We start from the raw sequence: 15,492 nt of genomic DNA, 5'->3' as shown, positions 1-15,492 counted from the left end.
TTTCGAACCCTCAAGCCTCGTGTTAAGAAGAACTTTATATTGCTTATCCCTTGCCTATTGGGTGCCAAGTGTATGGTTAGTGATGTACAGTTAGCTAGACATTTCCTTGAATATCGCTCAGTGTTTCTTTCTACTACTTGATATAGTATCTGCAGATCGTTAGCTCATGGAATTACACTTCTCTATAGTGTTATTGAATCTATTAGAATCAACAAGGTTTGACCGGATCAATATGAGGGAATTATCATCTAATCCTATAATTCCATAGAACCCATACCACGGTCGTAACTCATTCCCCCACGATATCAATCGGTGATCTCTCCTGAAAAGGGAAATGCAGGATACCTTTTCCCCCGTACCACAACCAAGATGGTAAAGGTACACGGCGAGGCGGAACCACTTGGTGCACACTTGGATCAGTCTTGGCGAAACAAGGCGACTTCGGTCCTTGGCCGTTCTCTAGTCTAGTATCCTCTCTTCTCCGGAAGTCACGGCTTTATTTATTTATTGACCGGTCCATTTCAATCCGACAAGCCAATGAAACGTCACATCCGTCCAGTCGTGAAGTCGAACCTGGAGAAATCCCCACCATCTCCCGGTGAAACCGGGTCCCCATCTGGGGGACAAGGAATGGGCAGGTGACATTGAACAACCGACTTGATACGGGGTCTGGTAGTCAAGTAGGAGAGTCGACAAGGATTCATCCTCTGACGTGAGAGGCTTTTTCTCCTTTTCTTCCTTTTTCTTTCTGTCTTTTTTTCTTTCCCCCTGTGTTACTGACCAACTGTGGCAAGAATTAACTTTGTGAGTGGACAAGTTCGGATCCCTGGCCGACGATCATCGACTGGTGGCTTGCGATATTGACGTCAGGCTCGGATACCCCGATCCGCAACCCCGGACAACCGTCAGGACGATGGAGTATACGAGGGGAGAAACCGAGAGACGGAGAGAGAATTCAAATTCTATAGTATCGTATCGGTATCTCGTCCTATAGAGTTGAGTTACCGACTCCAGTCCCTCGTGGAGAGGGCCCTCCGTCCCGAAACGGCATCCCACATTCCTGATCTTTTCCTCCTTTCGGCCCTAGATCGTTGGAGAATTTTATAGTCCGTCCCATTGCGGGTGCCCGTGGGGTCTCAATCCGTCCAATCTCAATCCAGATCCAACTGTTTCTCGTGGCAATGGCCGGCTTATTCCACCGTCCTTGCTTTTTGCATCCGGCCGGGTCTGAGAACCAGCCAGTCCGGGGGAAGAGAATTGAGTAAAAATTATGAAAAAAGAAATTCCTACACATCCGAATCGACCTAGAGATAAAGTTCTAGTGGGTATCCTGGATCTTGGCCATGACTGCTCCATAGGGTGGTATTTCCAAACCGGCTGGTGACCTACAGTATACCGGCCAGATCGAGGTACTTTCCAATGTATGGGACCGGCCGCATCTTGTCAAGTACCTCCGACTCCCCAGCCTTTCCTGATCGAGCCGATCATGACTCTTTCCTTTTCTTGACCGTTCACTGCCTTTTTTTTTTTTCTTCTCTTCTCTTCTCTTCTCTTCTTCTTCATCCTTATCTCCTCTTCTCCCCTGCTTCTTCTCCCTCTTCTTCCTTGTCCTCTTTCTCTTCTGTCGTCTCTCCCCATCTATACTTCTTTCTCCCTCTTTCCATACCACTCGCTCTCCTCTGTCTCTCTCTCTATCATCCTCCCCATCCTAGGTCTCACTGTCGTTCTCTTCCCTCTCTTCCCGGAGGTGTAGAACCTCTATAGACTAGTCTCCTCTGACTCTCTTCTCCTTCCCGGTCTCGCTTGGTGACTGATCCTATCTTCCCGTTCACCTCTTTGATCACATAGTACTCCTCCTCTGGTAAGCCCTCCGATCTCGATCACCTCTTGTCAGTTTAGACTGCCACAGGGCTAATATATCGAATTTCCAGCTGGCGCATCGCGTCACCATGGATCCCCTTAAGGAGAAACCAGTCCCCTTGGATGAAAAGCCCCATGAGTCCGAGGCCTCCTCCTCCACCCAGGCCGATGTCATCGCCGAGGTCCCCGCCGAAAAGGCGGCCGATCCCACCCTTCCCAAGTCGCAGTCGGACGACCCGGTTGCTGGGACCATGGACCAGGTGGAAGAGACCTTCACCGACAAGGTCGAGCTGACCGAAAATGATTGCTACCACGAGCTGGGCTATTCCTTCCCCCGCTGGCGGAAGTGGATGATCATCACCGTCATCTTCCTCGTCCAGACCTCCATGAACTTCAACACCAGCCTGTACTCCAATGCCTTGACGGGCATCTCCGCCGAATTCGACGTGAGCATGCAGGCCGCTCGCTGCGGCGCCATGATCTTCCTAGTCCTGTATGCCTTCGGCTGCGAGCTGTGGGCGCCTTGGAGCGAGGAACTGGGCCGGAAGCCCATCCTGCAGGCCAGTCTCTTCCTCGTCAACATCTGGCAGCTGCCCGTCGCCATCGCACCCAACTTCGCCTCCATTATGGTGGGTCGTGCCCTGGGCGGCCTCAGCTCCGCCGGGGTTCCGTCACCTTGGGCATGATTGCCGACCTGTGGGAGGCCGAGGACCAGCAGTATGCCGTCGCCTGCGTGGTCTTCTCCTCCGTGGGGGGCTCCGTCATCGGTCCCGTGGTCGGTGGCTTTGTCGAGGCCAACTTGGCGTGGCGGTGGAACATCTGGATCCAGCTGATCTTTGGCGTTTTCGTCCAGGTGGCCCACCTCATCCTCGTGCCGGAGACCCGCACCACCATCCTGATGGATCGCATCGCTAAGAAACGAAGACAGAGTGGCGAGGATCCCCATGTCTACGGGCCCAACGAGATCTTCCCGTACCGCGAGCGCTTCTCCATGCGGGAAATCCTCCTGACCTGGATCCGCCCCTTCAAGATGTTCCTCACGGAGCCCATTGTCTTGACCTTGTCCTTGCTCAGTGGCTTCAGCGATGCTCTGATCTTCATGTTCATCCAGTCGTTTGGTTTGGTCTATAAGCAATGGAACTTCGGCACGGAGGCGCTCGGCCTGTCCTTCATCCCCATCCTCGTCGGTTATTTCATTGCCTGGGGTGCGTTCATTCCCGCCATCAAGCGGAATATCCGGGAGCGGCAGTTGCGCCCGGATGATGAGCACACCCAATACGAATCTCGTCTGTGGTTCTTGCTGTGGACCGCGCCCTGCCTGCCGATCGGACTGATTGGCTTTGCCTGGACCAGCCTTGGCCCCCCGGTGCACTGGATCGGCACCATGGTGTTCTCCGCCATCGTGGGCATTGCCAACTACAGCATCTACATGGCCACCATCGACTACATGGTCTGCGCGTATGGGCCATACTCTGCGTCGGCCACCGGCGGCAACGGATGGGCCCGAGACTTCCTGGCCGGTGTTCTCACCATCCCCGCAACGCCCTTCTTTGAGAGTGAGTGCATCTTCCCCAATTCTGTAATTTTCGGCATCTGACCATCCACCAGATATCGGCGGCAAGTATCACCTGGAGTATGCTTCCACGATCCTCTGTAAGTAGCCCCCCCCCCCCCCCCCCCCTGGTATTCAAACGACCAGACACTCATGTGGACTAGTTTGCATCTCCTTCCTCCTGGTCATTGCGGTGTACATCATCTACTGGAAAGGACCGGCCATGCGCAAACGCTCGCCGTTTGCGCAGCAGCTATCGCACGCACGGGCGGAGATCCAGGTGGACGGACGGCGGCTGTCGAAGATCCCCTCGGGCTCGCGGGCGAATTCGTTTGCCCGGTCGCAACAGAACCTGCGGATCCGACAGAGCAGCTATATCCACTCGCGCCCAACCTCCCAGGTTAACTCGCGGGTCAACTCCCGGGTCAATTCGCGTCGGAACAGTGTTTCGCAGCAGGTCATCACGCAATGAATCTTGCGACTCGTCGCACGACGACACGTGCTAGCCACGACTCATGAATCTCCGATACCCTAATTCGCCGTCGAATGTTCGCATCCGTAGGGCCGAATCGCGTGGTGCTTCGTATTGGGCTGCCAGCGATCGTCTGGCATGTGCTTTTGTTTCTTTCCCTTTTTCTATGGCGTCTGGTATGCGAAGCTGGCGGGATGCACTGCGCTTTCCGTCTCGTCTGAGATGGCCGGGCCAGCGAGGGCCGGCCGCTGGCATTTGGACGCGACCATTGTTTCATTTCAACTATACACATTTCTGCTGTACTTTGTTTCTTTCTCACTAGTGTCAGTGTGGTTTCACATCCCGTGTAAGAGCGAGAGCTTGCTGGTCTGATGATCGTGGAGATAGTTCAAGTTTGAATCCTGTATTATGTCACCGCATAGGTTGATCGAGGATATTTCCGCGTAGATCACTGGTGGTCAGCCATCATAGTCGGTTGGTGGAGTAGAGTGAATGACTCGTAGGATGTTGATTAGATCCAGATCCCCGTGATCCCTGCGGAGCACCTCCGAGGTGGTCATGTGACCGATAAGCCGAAGCGGCGCCCGCGCATCACCGATGAACCTCAACTTCCAGCTCCGAAGGACCACAACGACAAGATTCCCCCACACATTGAATATGGACGCCATCGCCCGAACCCTACGGCCCAACCGCTTCCTCCTCCACAGCCTAAACCCCACGCGACGATGCTACCATCGGGGACTCGCCCCGGTTGCCTCCTTAGCTACTAGACCAGCTCTCCATCTCCGCCCCAGTCCAACATCCCCTCTCCGCCGGCCGACCCAAACTCCCTTCCTACCCACGCGACTCTCATCGACATCCACACAATCGCAGCCAGCACCGAAATTCGCAGACGGGGTGGATGTAGCGACGGCGAAGGAGGGGGTCGACGCGCTGTGCGAGCAGGGATGGGTGCTGGATGGGGATGGGGCGGGGTTTAAGAAGACGTTTTATTTTCGGTCTTATTTTAAGGCTGTTGTATGTCTCCTTTTTTCTCTTCTTGATTTCTTTGCGGGGTGGTTGGATAAAGCTAATGAGGTTAATGTTGATGGTAGAGTTTCGTCAACGTGATTGCTTCGCATAGTGCGACGAAGAAACATCATGCTACTATGACTGTTGTGAGTCTATCCCATCTCATACCATATCTACCATATCCAGATGGGATCGAGGAGACTGGTTGATAGGAGAAAGAAAGAATAAAGAGAAACTAATAATCAATAGCGCATCGGCTCAGTCGACGTCCACTGGACGACTCACCACCTACGCGGTCTGACGGAGAAAGATATCGGGATGGCGCGGGTTTGCGAGGACGCGGCGGAGTTGATGGGGGTTGTGGAGGAGGGGAGGGGGAAGAAGTGTGGGTCTGCTTGATTTGTAGCTTAGGTGGGAGGTAGTGTTGTATCTCTCCGTACCTGGGGATGGATGTGGATGTGGACAGTGTATGATATGGACCTAGGAGGAGATGTGTATAATATGGTCGATCTTCATGTGATTGTATGATTCGTGTTGTATTTTAGTCAGTAATCCAGGGAACTTAGTGAACGAACTAGTTAATGAACTAAGTTAAGGAAATGTGATTATTAATAGTGTCAAACGTGGTGGATTAAGGTGGTGCATAAGCAAGGGGTATAACACGTGCATCAATTCTATATCTCTCTATTGATTGTAGTTATAGTTGAGCCAGCTCTGTCGAACAGTCAACAGATAATAAACTAAACCACTACCAACTCTCCAGAGAATCATCTACTTCAACCAGGTATGCCAATGCCATCCTCGAGTCCCCCACACGGATAAACTCAGACAAAACCTACAGTAGGTTCAGTCCCCACCATCGCTTACTGGAGCTACTTCAACCCGAGACTAAACATTTCAGGTTAAAATCCACAACCAAGTCACGGAAAACCGTTAGCCCGAGGTGGAGACCCGCTTACCTTTTCCCAAGGGACGATGTGCGCCGAGCGGGGCCTTGATTCAGGGGGAGAATATTCAGAATAGACTGGAGGAGAAGAGAAGGATGATACTTTCTGACTTGCTCGATCTGACTTTTCGCCCCGAAACTAGAGAGTAGAGACTAACACGGACGATTGACCAGTGTGGGTTGTGCTCGGAGAAATCATCTCGATCTTGCATCATCCGAATATACTGGACCGACAGGACTCTTCCTGCACTGTGGAGGTGGTCGATATTAAGTTGCCTGTCATACGGTTTCCACTTTGTTCCTGTCTGTCTTTACTTTCTTTTCTGGTTGTACCATTGCTGCTGAAACACTTTCCTATCTTTCCTCTTGTCAGGGGACCACTTTTCTCTTTCTTTCTTCCTTTCCTTTCGTCTTTCCCTTCTTTATTTTTTTACTTCCTGTGGGCAACCGTTTTGATCACACCCCACCGCCACCGTCAATTTCATCGTCACCACGCTTCAGACGGGCTTTCTTTAGGCGCGAGCTAGTGGTTTTGGCAACGTCTAGGTTAATCTAGCCACAGTCACTTAGGGGGGTACCTGGAAAAGGGAAACCTGGAAAAAGGAAAAATAACTAAAAAGAAGAGGAAAAAAAGAGGAAAAAGAAAAGAACAGCAGGAAATTGGAAATCCAACAGGTTGAAGTCAAAAATAAGAAAGAAAAATAAGAAAGAACAGAAGGAAGAAATAAAGAGAGAAAAAACCAAAGATCGAACCAACTCGTCGCGAATTTCCTGGTTCCTGCATTGGTTTGGTCTTCTTTCCTTCCTCTACTCAGCTCTCGACTCTCGACTCTCGACTCTCGACTCCAGATTCGAGATAGACATGGGAGGATTCCACTCGTCCAAGTAACCCGATCTTCACCATACACCATACATACAGACTCGGCTCAATCTCTCCCCTCGACCTGAAACCATTTCGCCCGAGTCTGGATCCTCCCTCGACTTCTTCGCTATCCTCCAACATCTCCCTCCCTCTCTCCGCTGTCGACCCCTATTACCTCAAACCACTCGTCCATCCACGGTCGGATTACCGACACGAGTCGGAGCGCGCTCTGCAATGATCGCGGTTTCACAATCGATTCTATCTTACTCCGAGACGTACAGTTAGTTCCTCAGCTCGGTGTCATCCCCTAATCGGTCTACTTTCTGGCCTGCGTATCTGTGCGACCTCGAGATCCTCCCCCAGGGTACAGCTCGCGAGCGAGTAGTCTCACCCCCTATATACCTCCTTAGTCGCCGAGTTGGAAAGTGCACAAAGATTCAGGATGAGTCTGAACATCCCCCCACCACGCCCCTCCGTCAGTGAGCGCAGAGGCCAGCAATTGGCTCCGCTGCAGACCAACTTCAGCCGTCCTAATGGCCCGCCCCTGGTCCTTCCCTCGCGCCCACAGCGTCCCCGACCGGAAGAATACCAGGTCTACGGCGAGACGGACCGAGTCCCCTTGAATGCGCCGGCCAAGCGACAGTCCTCCAAATCAAGCCTCCGCACCATCTTCACTCGCGACAAGCAACCCCGCCGCCCTCACGACAAGCCGCTGTCCGGTATCGACGAGGCCCAGAACCCCACGCCCCAGGCGGCGGCAGCGGCCGCGGCCCCCTATCCCCTCCCCCGACGGCTGCCACCTCCAAACGGACAATCTCAAACCCATCGGTGGTCGCATCCCCGACGAGAAGTGAAGTCGCGCATCTGACGAAGATCCCCTCGGCATCGCAAGTCCGGCCGAGTGAAGATGGGGCTCCGGCGGGTGACGTGATCTGGAAACCACCGCCCCTGTTCCAGGCGTACCCCCAAGCCCTCAAGCATGACATACTTCCCGCCCCGGTCTTGTCGGCGGATTCCATCCTACGGATCCACGCGACCTCGATGGCCAAATATCGAGACGAGGCCGCTCATTCGCACCGGGACGATTCGGCGGGGGAGATCGCCGCGCGGAAGAAAAAGGAGGACAAGGAGAGGTCGAAGCATCTACGTTCCCTGTCCGGGACGATCAGCAAGGCCGAGTGGACGAAGAAGATCTTCGTCCTAGGCACCACGGGGTATATCATGCAATACTCCGGCAGCGGGAAACACGACCGGCTGCCCGAGAAAGTGCTGCAGCTCGGGCCCGCCTCCGTGGCGTTTGCCAGCGACGCCATCCCGGGGAAGCACTGGGTCCTGCAGATCTCCCACACGGCCGAGGCCACCGATCCGACGACCGAGGCCCCTCGCCCGCGCTTTTCTCGCTTTGGCTTCCACCGGTCGCACACCCGCCGGCTGGCGCACAGCTTTCTCCTTGTGTTCACCAGCCCCGAGGACATGAGCTCGTGGCTGCTCGCGGTGCGCGCCCAGATCGAAGCCCGCGGCGGTAAGAAGTATGTCTCCGAGAAGGTCTTCGACGAGGACATGGAGCACGAGCTGCACCCGAAGTCGAGTGTCCGGCAGCCCGCCAAGAGGGACCCGAACCGGTTCTCCCAGGTCTACCTGCAGCCGCAGCAGTCGGCCGCTCTCGACGACCGAGAATCCCAATCCGACGCCCAGTCCCGCCAGGGGTCCAACATTTCTCTTCATCGCCGGTCATTCATACGGCAGCACACCTCGGACTCTCGCTCGGACTCGGTCTCGACAACTCATACAGATGTCACCTCCCCGTTGAATAATGGTTCGGGCCGGTTCTACGGCCCCACCACGGACAGTAACTCCAATTCCCCGGGTACGACTAGCTCTGCGAGCGTCCTCGCCAATTATCCTGCGACTCGCTCCATCAGCCCTCCGCCTCTGAATGCACCGGCAGAGTCTTCGATGCGTGTGTCCGTGAAGCCGCCGGTCCATCATCCTGCTACCCGTCCTACCAGTCCTCCGCATGCGCCCTTGAACATGCCGGTCCAGCCTTCCATGCATATTCCTAGGAACCCCCCGGTTCACCCCTCGGCCCACCCTGCAACACGCCCTACCAGTCCTCCTATGCACGCGCCTCTGAACATGCCGGTACCGCCTTCTATACGTGCTTCTATGATGCCTTCGGCACACCCCGCAGCTCGTTCCTTCAGCCCTCCCCCGAATGCGGCCCTAAACATGCCGGTCGACTCTTCTATGCGTGCGTCGATGAAGCCGCCGGCCCATCACCCTGCCGCCCACCACCCTACCGCCCATCCTATCGGTCCTCCTATGCATGCCCCCTCGAACATGCCAGTACAGCCTTCTATGCGTTCTTCTATGATGCCTTCGGCACACCCTACCGTCCATCCCACCGGTCCTCCCATGCACTCTCCCGCCAATGCACCCACGCGCCGGCCCATGAAGCCCGCCAATCCCCCGGCACTACGTCCTATCAGCCCACCGATGCACCACCCTACGCACCCTACTACAGACTCCCCGCGGCGAGAGCCGCCCAAGGCCAGCGCCATTGAAACGGTGCTGTCGTCGCTGGACGAGTACGATAGGCCTCGCAGCCCAACCTCGACGGGTCCAAAGAAGCGCCAGTCAATGTATCTGATGCACGCAGCCGCCGCTTCAGACAACCCGGAGACTCCACGGTCACAATCCACAGTACCCGAGCCTTTCCGAAGCGCCTCGCCTCCGGCACCCAACTTTAGCGTTCCGTCATTCAGCAGGAGATTTGGCCCGGCAACGCCGTATCAAGGCTCACAGGCTCCCCGCCAACATGTCCATCGACAGGGTTCTAATAACGATATGTCTGGGTCTATCGCTGGGTCTCTATCCCCGCCACAGTCCCCCGGACTAAGCATCCATAGCGGAATGAGCAACAGCGGACTGAGCAACATTCATGAGCCACAGTGGACCTTCCAGGACAACCCTAAAAGACGGTCATTACGTATGGCCAGCTCCGAAGACGCACTGTCAGAAACTCTACGACACCACGGGTCCAGTACCCATCGCCTCTCCCGAATGGCCCCAAGCAGCATCATGACCTCCACCCCCTCCCCCAGATTCCCCACCTTCGCAGAGGAGGACCCAGAATCCCCATACGACGACTTGCCAACTCCACAGCTCCCTCCAGCAAACGGTGACCCATACTACTACGACCCGCCCCGACCACGGCCACCCGCCTCTCACCAGGCCGACCCAAGTCGCCTCTCAATGGGCCCGGTAGCCCGGCGGAAAAGCATGCCCGGCCTATCAGTCGGGCCCCCCGCAGCCCCTCCCCCCAACTGCCCACTACCCAAGATCCCATCTCCGCTACAAGCCTCCCACGCCCATTTTCCCTCACCGCCGAGGCACGAACACATCCCCACATCACCGCCGAGGGATCCACGCTCGCGCCGGAGGAGCATAGCCCGGCCGGCGCATCCTACGCGCGCCCCTGCGCCTGACATGCGGGTTGCTAGCGCGGGCCATGCGAGGTTTGAACGGACTTAATACGTTTGTTTTAGAGGTGCTCCTGTGATACCCACTGGGCTAGTCGCCCATTTCTTATATATTGTTTCTTGTATCATATCATGCGATTCCCTTCTTCTTTGATATCCACGCTCTTTTTTGTCTTGTCTTTATTTGACAGTCGACCTTGCATATGTCCTACTCATCATCATCATCATCATCACCATCATCCACCAGCGATCCAGCGACTTGTTTTCTTTTATTTCCTTTTCTGGTCTATCCGTCCAATCCTACACTATACAATACAATACCCTGGATAGCTAGCAGCATCTATTCTGTTCTGTTCTGTTTGGTTGGTTTGAGTTGGTATAGTGGCTTGTCTGTATTGCATATACATACTACTCTCCTACGTACAATATTTAGATGTATCCTGGACGATGGTCCTGCCGTCGATATAAGAATTTACAGTCCATCACTACATTATATCCCTACCTCATACTAAAGATAATACTCTAAGAGGAAGATAAAGTCCTGGACTATCCATTGGGATCACCGCAGGGTTGATTAACGAGATATCTAATAATAATAAGCCACGTAATAGTATAATCCTATCTGTGGCTTCACTTCCTACCCCGCTTCCTAGATAAGCAAGGTATCTAGCTAGTACGGAGGTGTGTTTCTAACGTCCTCGAGCACGCCATTTACCTTGGCAGTATGCTAGTTATATAAAACTATATAAACATGGAGTAGTTGTCCCACCCCCTCCCAACCCCCGCCCTTTTCCACCCAACTGTGCCCCTTCGAACTTCTATCTCTTTTCCTTTGCAACTATCACAACAAGATCTTCCCAAGCACCTACTTTCTCTCTTACAACTTATGTCGCAGTCAATCATGTATCATCCTGATTCTCTCAAAGACAGAAGGCTCGCGAGAGCTGAGGGAATCATCTCTTATTATTTCAGCAACCCAGTCGTACTTCGAGAAGCATTACAGTTAGCAGACGCTTCTCACCAAATCGGGAACAGGAATCTCGCTTTACTTGGTAATACTGTCATCCATTTGATCCTTGTCCAGGAAGGCCTTCGTCGACGTGCGACCCGTGGTAAGTGATGACATGACACCACCGTGGTAAATGATAACATGACACTGATGTATGTTATCCGTATTTCTTCCAGGCCAGATCAACAAAATCATATCGGAGAGATCTTCCAACGCCTATCTTGCGCAGCAAGGGTTCTCCAATGACTTGGCAGAATGTGTCTTTGCCAATCAATCCCAGGGGAGCACCATCTACCCGCGCCCGATGGCTTCTACCGTCGAGGCTATCATCGGGGCTGTCTTCAATGACAGTACTGAGGAGTTGACGACTGTCAAAAGAGTCATGGAGACTCTAGGTGTTTCTTGGCCGGAGTGATCTCCGCAGATGACGTCTTGTCCAGGCCCCTTTGAAAGAAGAAAAAGAAAGCAAGTTCAGAGCAACTGCTCGTGTTGATAGGACTCTAGTTACTCCTCGCAGGGGCCTACGGATGCTCCTCTGCCGGGGCTAGTGGGTGGGACTCCAAAAGCGCGGAAGTTGCTTTCCAAAGCGGGTGATGAAGTGTTTCTTCACCTGTTTGGAATGCGTCTGCCGCGCTTTTGAAGTCCCATCCACTTGAACCCAACAAAGAAGCTTCCATAGGCCCCCACGAGGATGAAGTAGGCTTCCTCAAGCTACAACACTATATCTCATCGCCGTCGGCTTGACATCAACCGACGAGGATGTTCGTTGACTGATGGAAATTTAGGCTGCCATTACCCGAGGGAGGACTTAGCAAACCATACTTTCATCAACTGAAGATCATGGCGATTTCCTGAATCCAGGTTTTAGTGTTTCATCAACTGAAACACAGACGCTCATTATATAGTTGAATACGATGCCAAATTTACAATCCTCTCGGCCTCTGGAGCGTGTTAAGTACACGAATATTCATCATCGATAGAAACAACAATTCATCACAATAAAACTTTGGTTGATGTATGATCCACTTAAGTAGAGACTTCGACAATATCATCGAATTCATCCTTTCTGACGTGTTGTCACCGCGAATCTCCACAACTCAGACTAGTGTGCTCTAGGTGGGCCATCGGAACCAGAGAGTGAGAAATTGAAGGTAAACAGATATCGATTACTATATGATTAAGTAATTGGGAATAAAGTTACGCGCTAGGATTGAGCGGGGTCCGTCGATGAATGTGGGGCTGTCTTCACTCCATCCACTCATTGATGCTGTTCTGTTCCACCTACGAGGTAGTAGTACTCCTCCAGCTCAGATTCATCTTCCACGATAAGTATCAACGGGGATCACCCAGGTTAGCACCTCTATAACCTTGACTCATTTCTGATAATCCAAAGACCCGCATCTCAAGTTAGCTCTTAGACCATTGCAACCACCACTCTAACAATCCCATCTCATACCTAAAGAATATGGACAATTCATCAACTTCCTCAGGCGAATCAGGGATAACACCCACGCATACCAGCCTACTGGAACCATACACCGACCCCGAACCACCGCCCTATCCTGCCCCAGCTGCAGTCGCTCCCCACAAGGGCGCAACGTTCATCATCCGCGATCCCGCGAGCAGCCTCGTCATCACACTCAAGGACGGCAAAGTAGGCCTAGCCCCTGCAAACAAGGAGAGCGCATGGATCTACAGCGACGACGGGCTCGGTAGCCACTGGCGCTGCGTTGAAAACAAGGATCGCTGGCTGGGCTTCTACAATGCAGTTTCGGGGGGGTTCCTCGGGCATGATAATAGCAAAGAGTGGCGCTTCATAGCAAAGGCCGAGACTCACAGGCAGTGGGAGTTCTTCTGTGTCCGTCAGCATCCGGATGGCGGCCATGAGCTGCTTGTGAAGCATTGGGGTGGGTTTCGTGCGATGCAGGTAGGAGGCGATATGGGTAGGGATCTGGTTGTTGCTGGTGAGGGAGACAGTGGGACGGCATGGGAGTTTCTGGAAGTTTATTCTGAGATTTGAATTTATCTGACGCGTTGTGAAAGACTTTGGGATTGGATGCTATTGCAGTATACTAGTTGATTCACAGGTAAACTGGGATCTACTTGTGGTCTCGGCTGTAAGGATAATTCGCTTTAACTAGCTCATAAGTAGCTTTTCCATATGTATTTGGTATACTTCTGGATCATACAATCCAAGTACATTTTAAGACTAACAGCTACACTGTGTATGGACTAGTATATCTTGGCACTGCTTCGCGAAAACGGGGACAGTCTCCGCATTTGAAGCGGATTTTGCAAATTACTGTACTGTTATAGGCAGTAAGTAGATGCTTCACCGTCGATATTCATTGGATTATGAGAGATGGGGCAGGTTTGGCTTTTCTGTACTTGAGTAAGGTTGTTGAGCTGGCGCGGAATGTTCGATAACTGTTAGTTATTATATATACCTTACGTTCGCTCAGTGTTGACTCAGTCAACGTATCGTGTCGTGTCCTTCCATTGAGTGTTGCACTTATGGGTAGGTTGTTCAGGTAATACGAAATCATCGAATCCATTCATTGCCAAGTTATCTCAATATAACGCCCAGAATAACAGATTCAGAAAAGAAAAAGGAAAGATGATGATTGTTGAATGCTTCGCACTTAGCCTGTAGTAGACTCGTGCTGAACACTCGGATATGTCCAACATGTGGAACGAAGGGGCACACTAATTTTGAAACGAGGAACAACATATTAAGCCCGACAGTCCCATGCATGGATATCTCGACTTCGAACACTCTCTCTATCGTATGTCTTACTCGTCGGTGACTTCTTCCACTCGCGCCGTTAGATCGCGCTTCACGGTGCCCGATGCGTCTGGCGCCTCGGTGGCGGTTGTCGAGGCCGAGGGCGCGGCGTCTTTTCCTTTATCGGCGGCGGTGGGTGCAGGGTCAGCCTTGATCTTCTTGCTCTTCTTCTTCTTGGTCTGCATCGTATTAGTACATTAGATGGAGAAAAAGCTCGATATTGGTAGGACATACCTCTTGCCAGCCCCACAGAGGCTTGAAACTGTCAAAAAATCCTACATCCTCGAACAGATTGGGGAACAGCCACAGACCGGGTGGCACCGTAAATACCGTGAGACAGAACAAGATAAGACGGAAGATCGACATGGCGAAGAAAAGACCCAGCAGGCCCATCATGCCCACACTGAGGTACCACACTCCCTGGCGGAGCATGATCGGCCACAGCGGGAAGAGCACGACGGCGAAGATACCCGCCACCACGGCCGCCGCCATGGCCTTCTGCTTCCACTGTGGACCTTCGTACAGCCATACGTAATGCATCATGGGTTCGGTTTCCTGGTGCTGTTCAATCTTGACCGTCCACAGGCCCTTGACGCGATTCTTCGGCTTGGCGTGGTTATGGCCCGCGTGGGGGTCGACTTTGCTCACTCGTAGAGCGAGGAGCGAGAGCGGAAGTAGCTTGAAGGTATTTTCGGCCGAGGCGCGATCCGTCACGGGGGGGAGGAGAGAGTTCTTCTTCGCCGCGGCTTTGGCGTACGCGGGAGATTCAAGGGCGCGAATGGCACGTTTTACTGCAGATCCTTGATTAGCTCAAGGCGGATAAAAAGTATCAAGATAAAATCAAGAATCATAAAATAGAGACAAAAGCCAATGCAATATGATATGGGAAATACCTTTGAAGAGGTCCTTTCTCTGTCCATCCATGACGCAGGTCCTGGTCTTCAGGTTTTGCGAACGTAACCAGTTCGCGACGGCAATGGCCTTGGGATCCGCCGGGTTATTCGGATTCACCGGGACCTGGTGTGTAGTCTGGTTCTGCTGCTGCTGTTGCGGAGGCTGATCTGGTGATGCCTGCCCTGATTCTTGGGCCTGTCGTTTGGCCTCCATCTGCTTCTGGTGCGCGGCCAGAGCGCGCATTTTCAATTGGGCGACGTATTGCTCGGTGGTCATGCCGTGCTTAGCGGCTTCGGCAGTCAGTTGCTCTCTCTGCTGCTTCGCAAACTCCTCCGGAGACATGCCACGTTTGGCAGCCTCTGCGGCGAATTGCTGCATCGCAGCCATTTGCTGAGGGGACGGCCCGGGTGCCGCCATTTTGGTAAGGGTTGGTGAAGAAGGTAACAACGACAGTACAGAATTTATTGAACCTGTATAACCACAAAGGGGATGAAATGCACAACAAAACCCACCAATCTAAGATGGTCAGAGGTGGGAGGGAGGATGAAGAGAGTAACAAAGAGAGACGTGAGAGGTGAGAAGTAGACGACAGATGATGATGCGGAAGTGGCCAGATGGT

General features: G+C 53.0%; 6 protein-coding genes across 6 annotated transcripts; 5 read left to right on the top strand and 1 right to left on the bottom strand.

The window, feature by feature from the left end:
• Positions 1 to 1,800: 1,800 nt before the first annotated feature.
• On the top strand, positions 1,801 to 4,228 carry P168DRAFT_329624 (putative MFS multidrug transporter). The gene is made up of 4 exons (XM_024841491.1): positions 1,801 to 2,489; positions 2,516 to 3,416; positions 3,469 to 3,513; positions 3,577 to 4,228. The coding sequence occupies exons 1-4, from the start codon at positions 1,950 to 1,952 to the stop codon at positions 3,882 to 3,884; spliced, it is 1,794 nt and encodes a 597-aa protein (XP_024690281.1). The 5' UTR covers positions 1,801 to 1,949; the 3' UTR covers positions 3,885 to 4,228.
• A 273-nt stretch (positions 4,229 to 4,501) lies between these two features.
• P168DRAFT_258435 (4a-hydroxytetrahydrobiopterin dehydratase) lies at positions 4,502 to 5,467 on the top strand. Its single transcript, XM_024834601.1, has 3 exons — positions 4,502 to 4,901; positions 4,979 to 5,041; positions 5,145 to 5,467. Exons 1-3 carry the CDS (start codon positions 4,542 to 4,544, stop codon positions 5,292 to 5,294), a joined length of 573 nt encoding a protein of 190 aa, XP_024690280.1. The 5' UTR covers positions 4,502 to 4,541; the 3' UTR covers positions 5,295 to 5,467.
• Positions 5,468 to 7,145: 1,678 nt separating this feature from the next.
• Positions 7,146 to 10,625, top strand: P168DRAFT_312776 (peptidase family M20/M25/M40 protein; the record flags this gene model as incomplete). The annotated part of the gene is made up of 4 exons (XM_024839602.1): positions 7,146 to 7,558; positions 7,606 to 8,861; positions 8,895 to 8,938; positions 9,590 to 10,625. 4 exons carry the CDS (start codon positions 7,146 to 7,148, stop codon positions 10,235 to 10,237), a joined length of 2,361 nt encoding a protein of 786 aa, XP_024690279.1. The 3' UTR covers positions 10,238 to 10,625.
• A 355-nt stretch (positions 10,626 to 10,980) lies between these two features.
• Positions 10,981 to 12,021, top strand: P168DRAFT_54339 (putative RNAse III). The gene is made up of 3 exons (XM_024841996.1): positions 10,981 to 11,297; positions 11,371 to 11,663; positions 11,980 to 12,021. Exons 1-2 carry the CDS (start codon positions 11,072 to 11,074, stop codon positions 11,607 to 11,609), a joined length of 465 nt encoding a protein of 154 aa, XP_024690278.1. The 5' UTR covers positions 10,981 to 11,071; the 3' UTR covers positions 11,610 to 11,663; positions 11,980 to 12,021.
• A 442-nt stretch (positions 12,022 to 12,463) lies between these two features.
• On the top strand, positions 12,464 to 13,343 carry P168DRAFT_258432 (uncharacterized protein). Its single transcript, XM_024834600.1, has 2 exons — positions 12,464 to 12,544; positions 12,613 to 13,343. Exon 2 carries the CDS (start codon positions 12,660 to 12,662, stop codon positions 13,212 to 13,214), a length of 555 nt encoding a protein of 184 aa, XP_024690277.1. The 5' UTR covers positions 12,464 to 12,544; positions 12,613 to 12,659; the 3' UTR covers positions 13,215 to 13,343.
• Positions 13,344 to 13,987: 644 nt separating this feature from the next.
• Positions 13,988 to 15,251, bottom strand: P168DRAFT_241626 (Sec62 family protein translocation protein; the record flags this gene model as incomplete). Its single annotated transcript, XM_024833764.1, has 3 exons — positions 13,988 to 14,158; positions 14,214 to 14,770; positions 14,873 to 15,251. The coding sequence occupies 3 exons, from the start codon at positions 15,249 to 15,251 to the stop codon at positions 13,988 to 13,990; spliced, it is 1,107 nt and encodes a 368-aa protein (XP_024690276.1).
• Between the last annotated feature and the right edge of the window lie 241 nt (positions 15,252 to 15,492).

Source organism: Aspergillus campestris (genome assembly GCF_002847485.1).
Source record: "Aspergillus campestris IBT 28561 chromosome Unknown P168scaffold_11, whole genome shotgun sequence".
Lineage (NCBI taxonomy): Eukaryota > Fungi > Ascomycota > Eurotiomycetes > Eurotiales > Aspergillaceae > Aspergillus > Aspergillus campestris.
The sequence above is the reverse complement of the archived record's forward strand: the minus strand, read 5'-3'. Positions and strand labels throughout refer to the sequence as shown.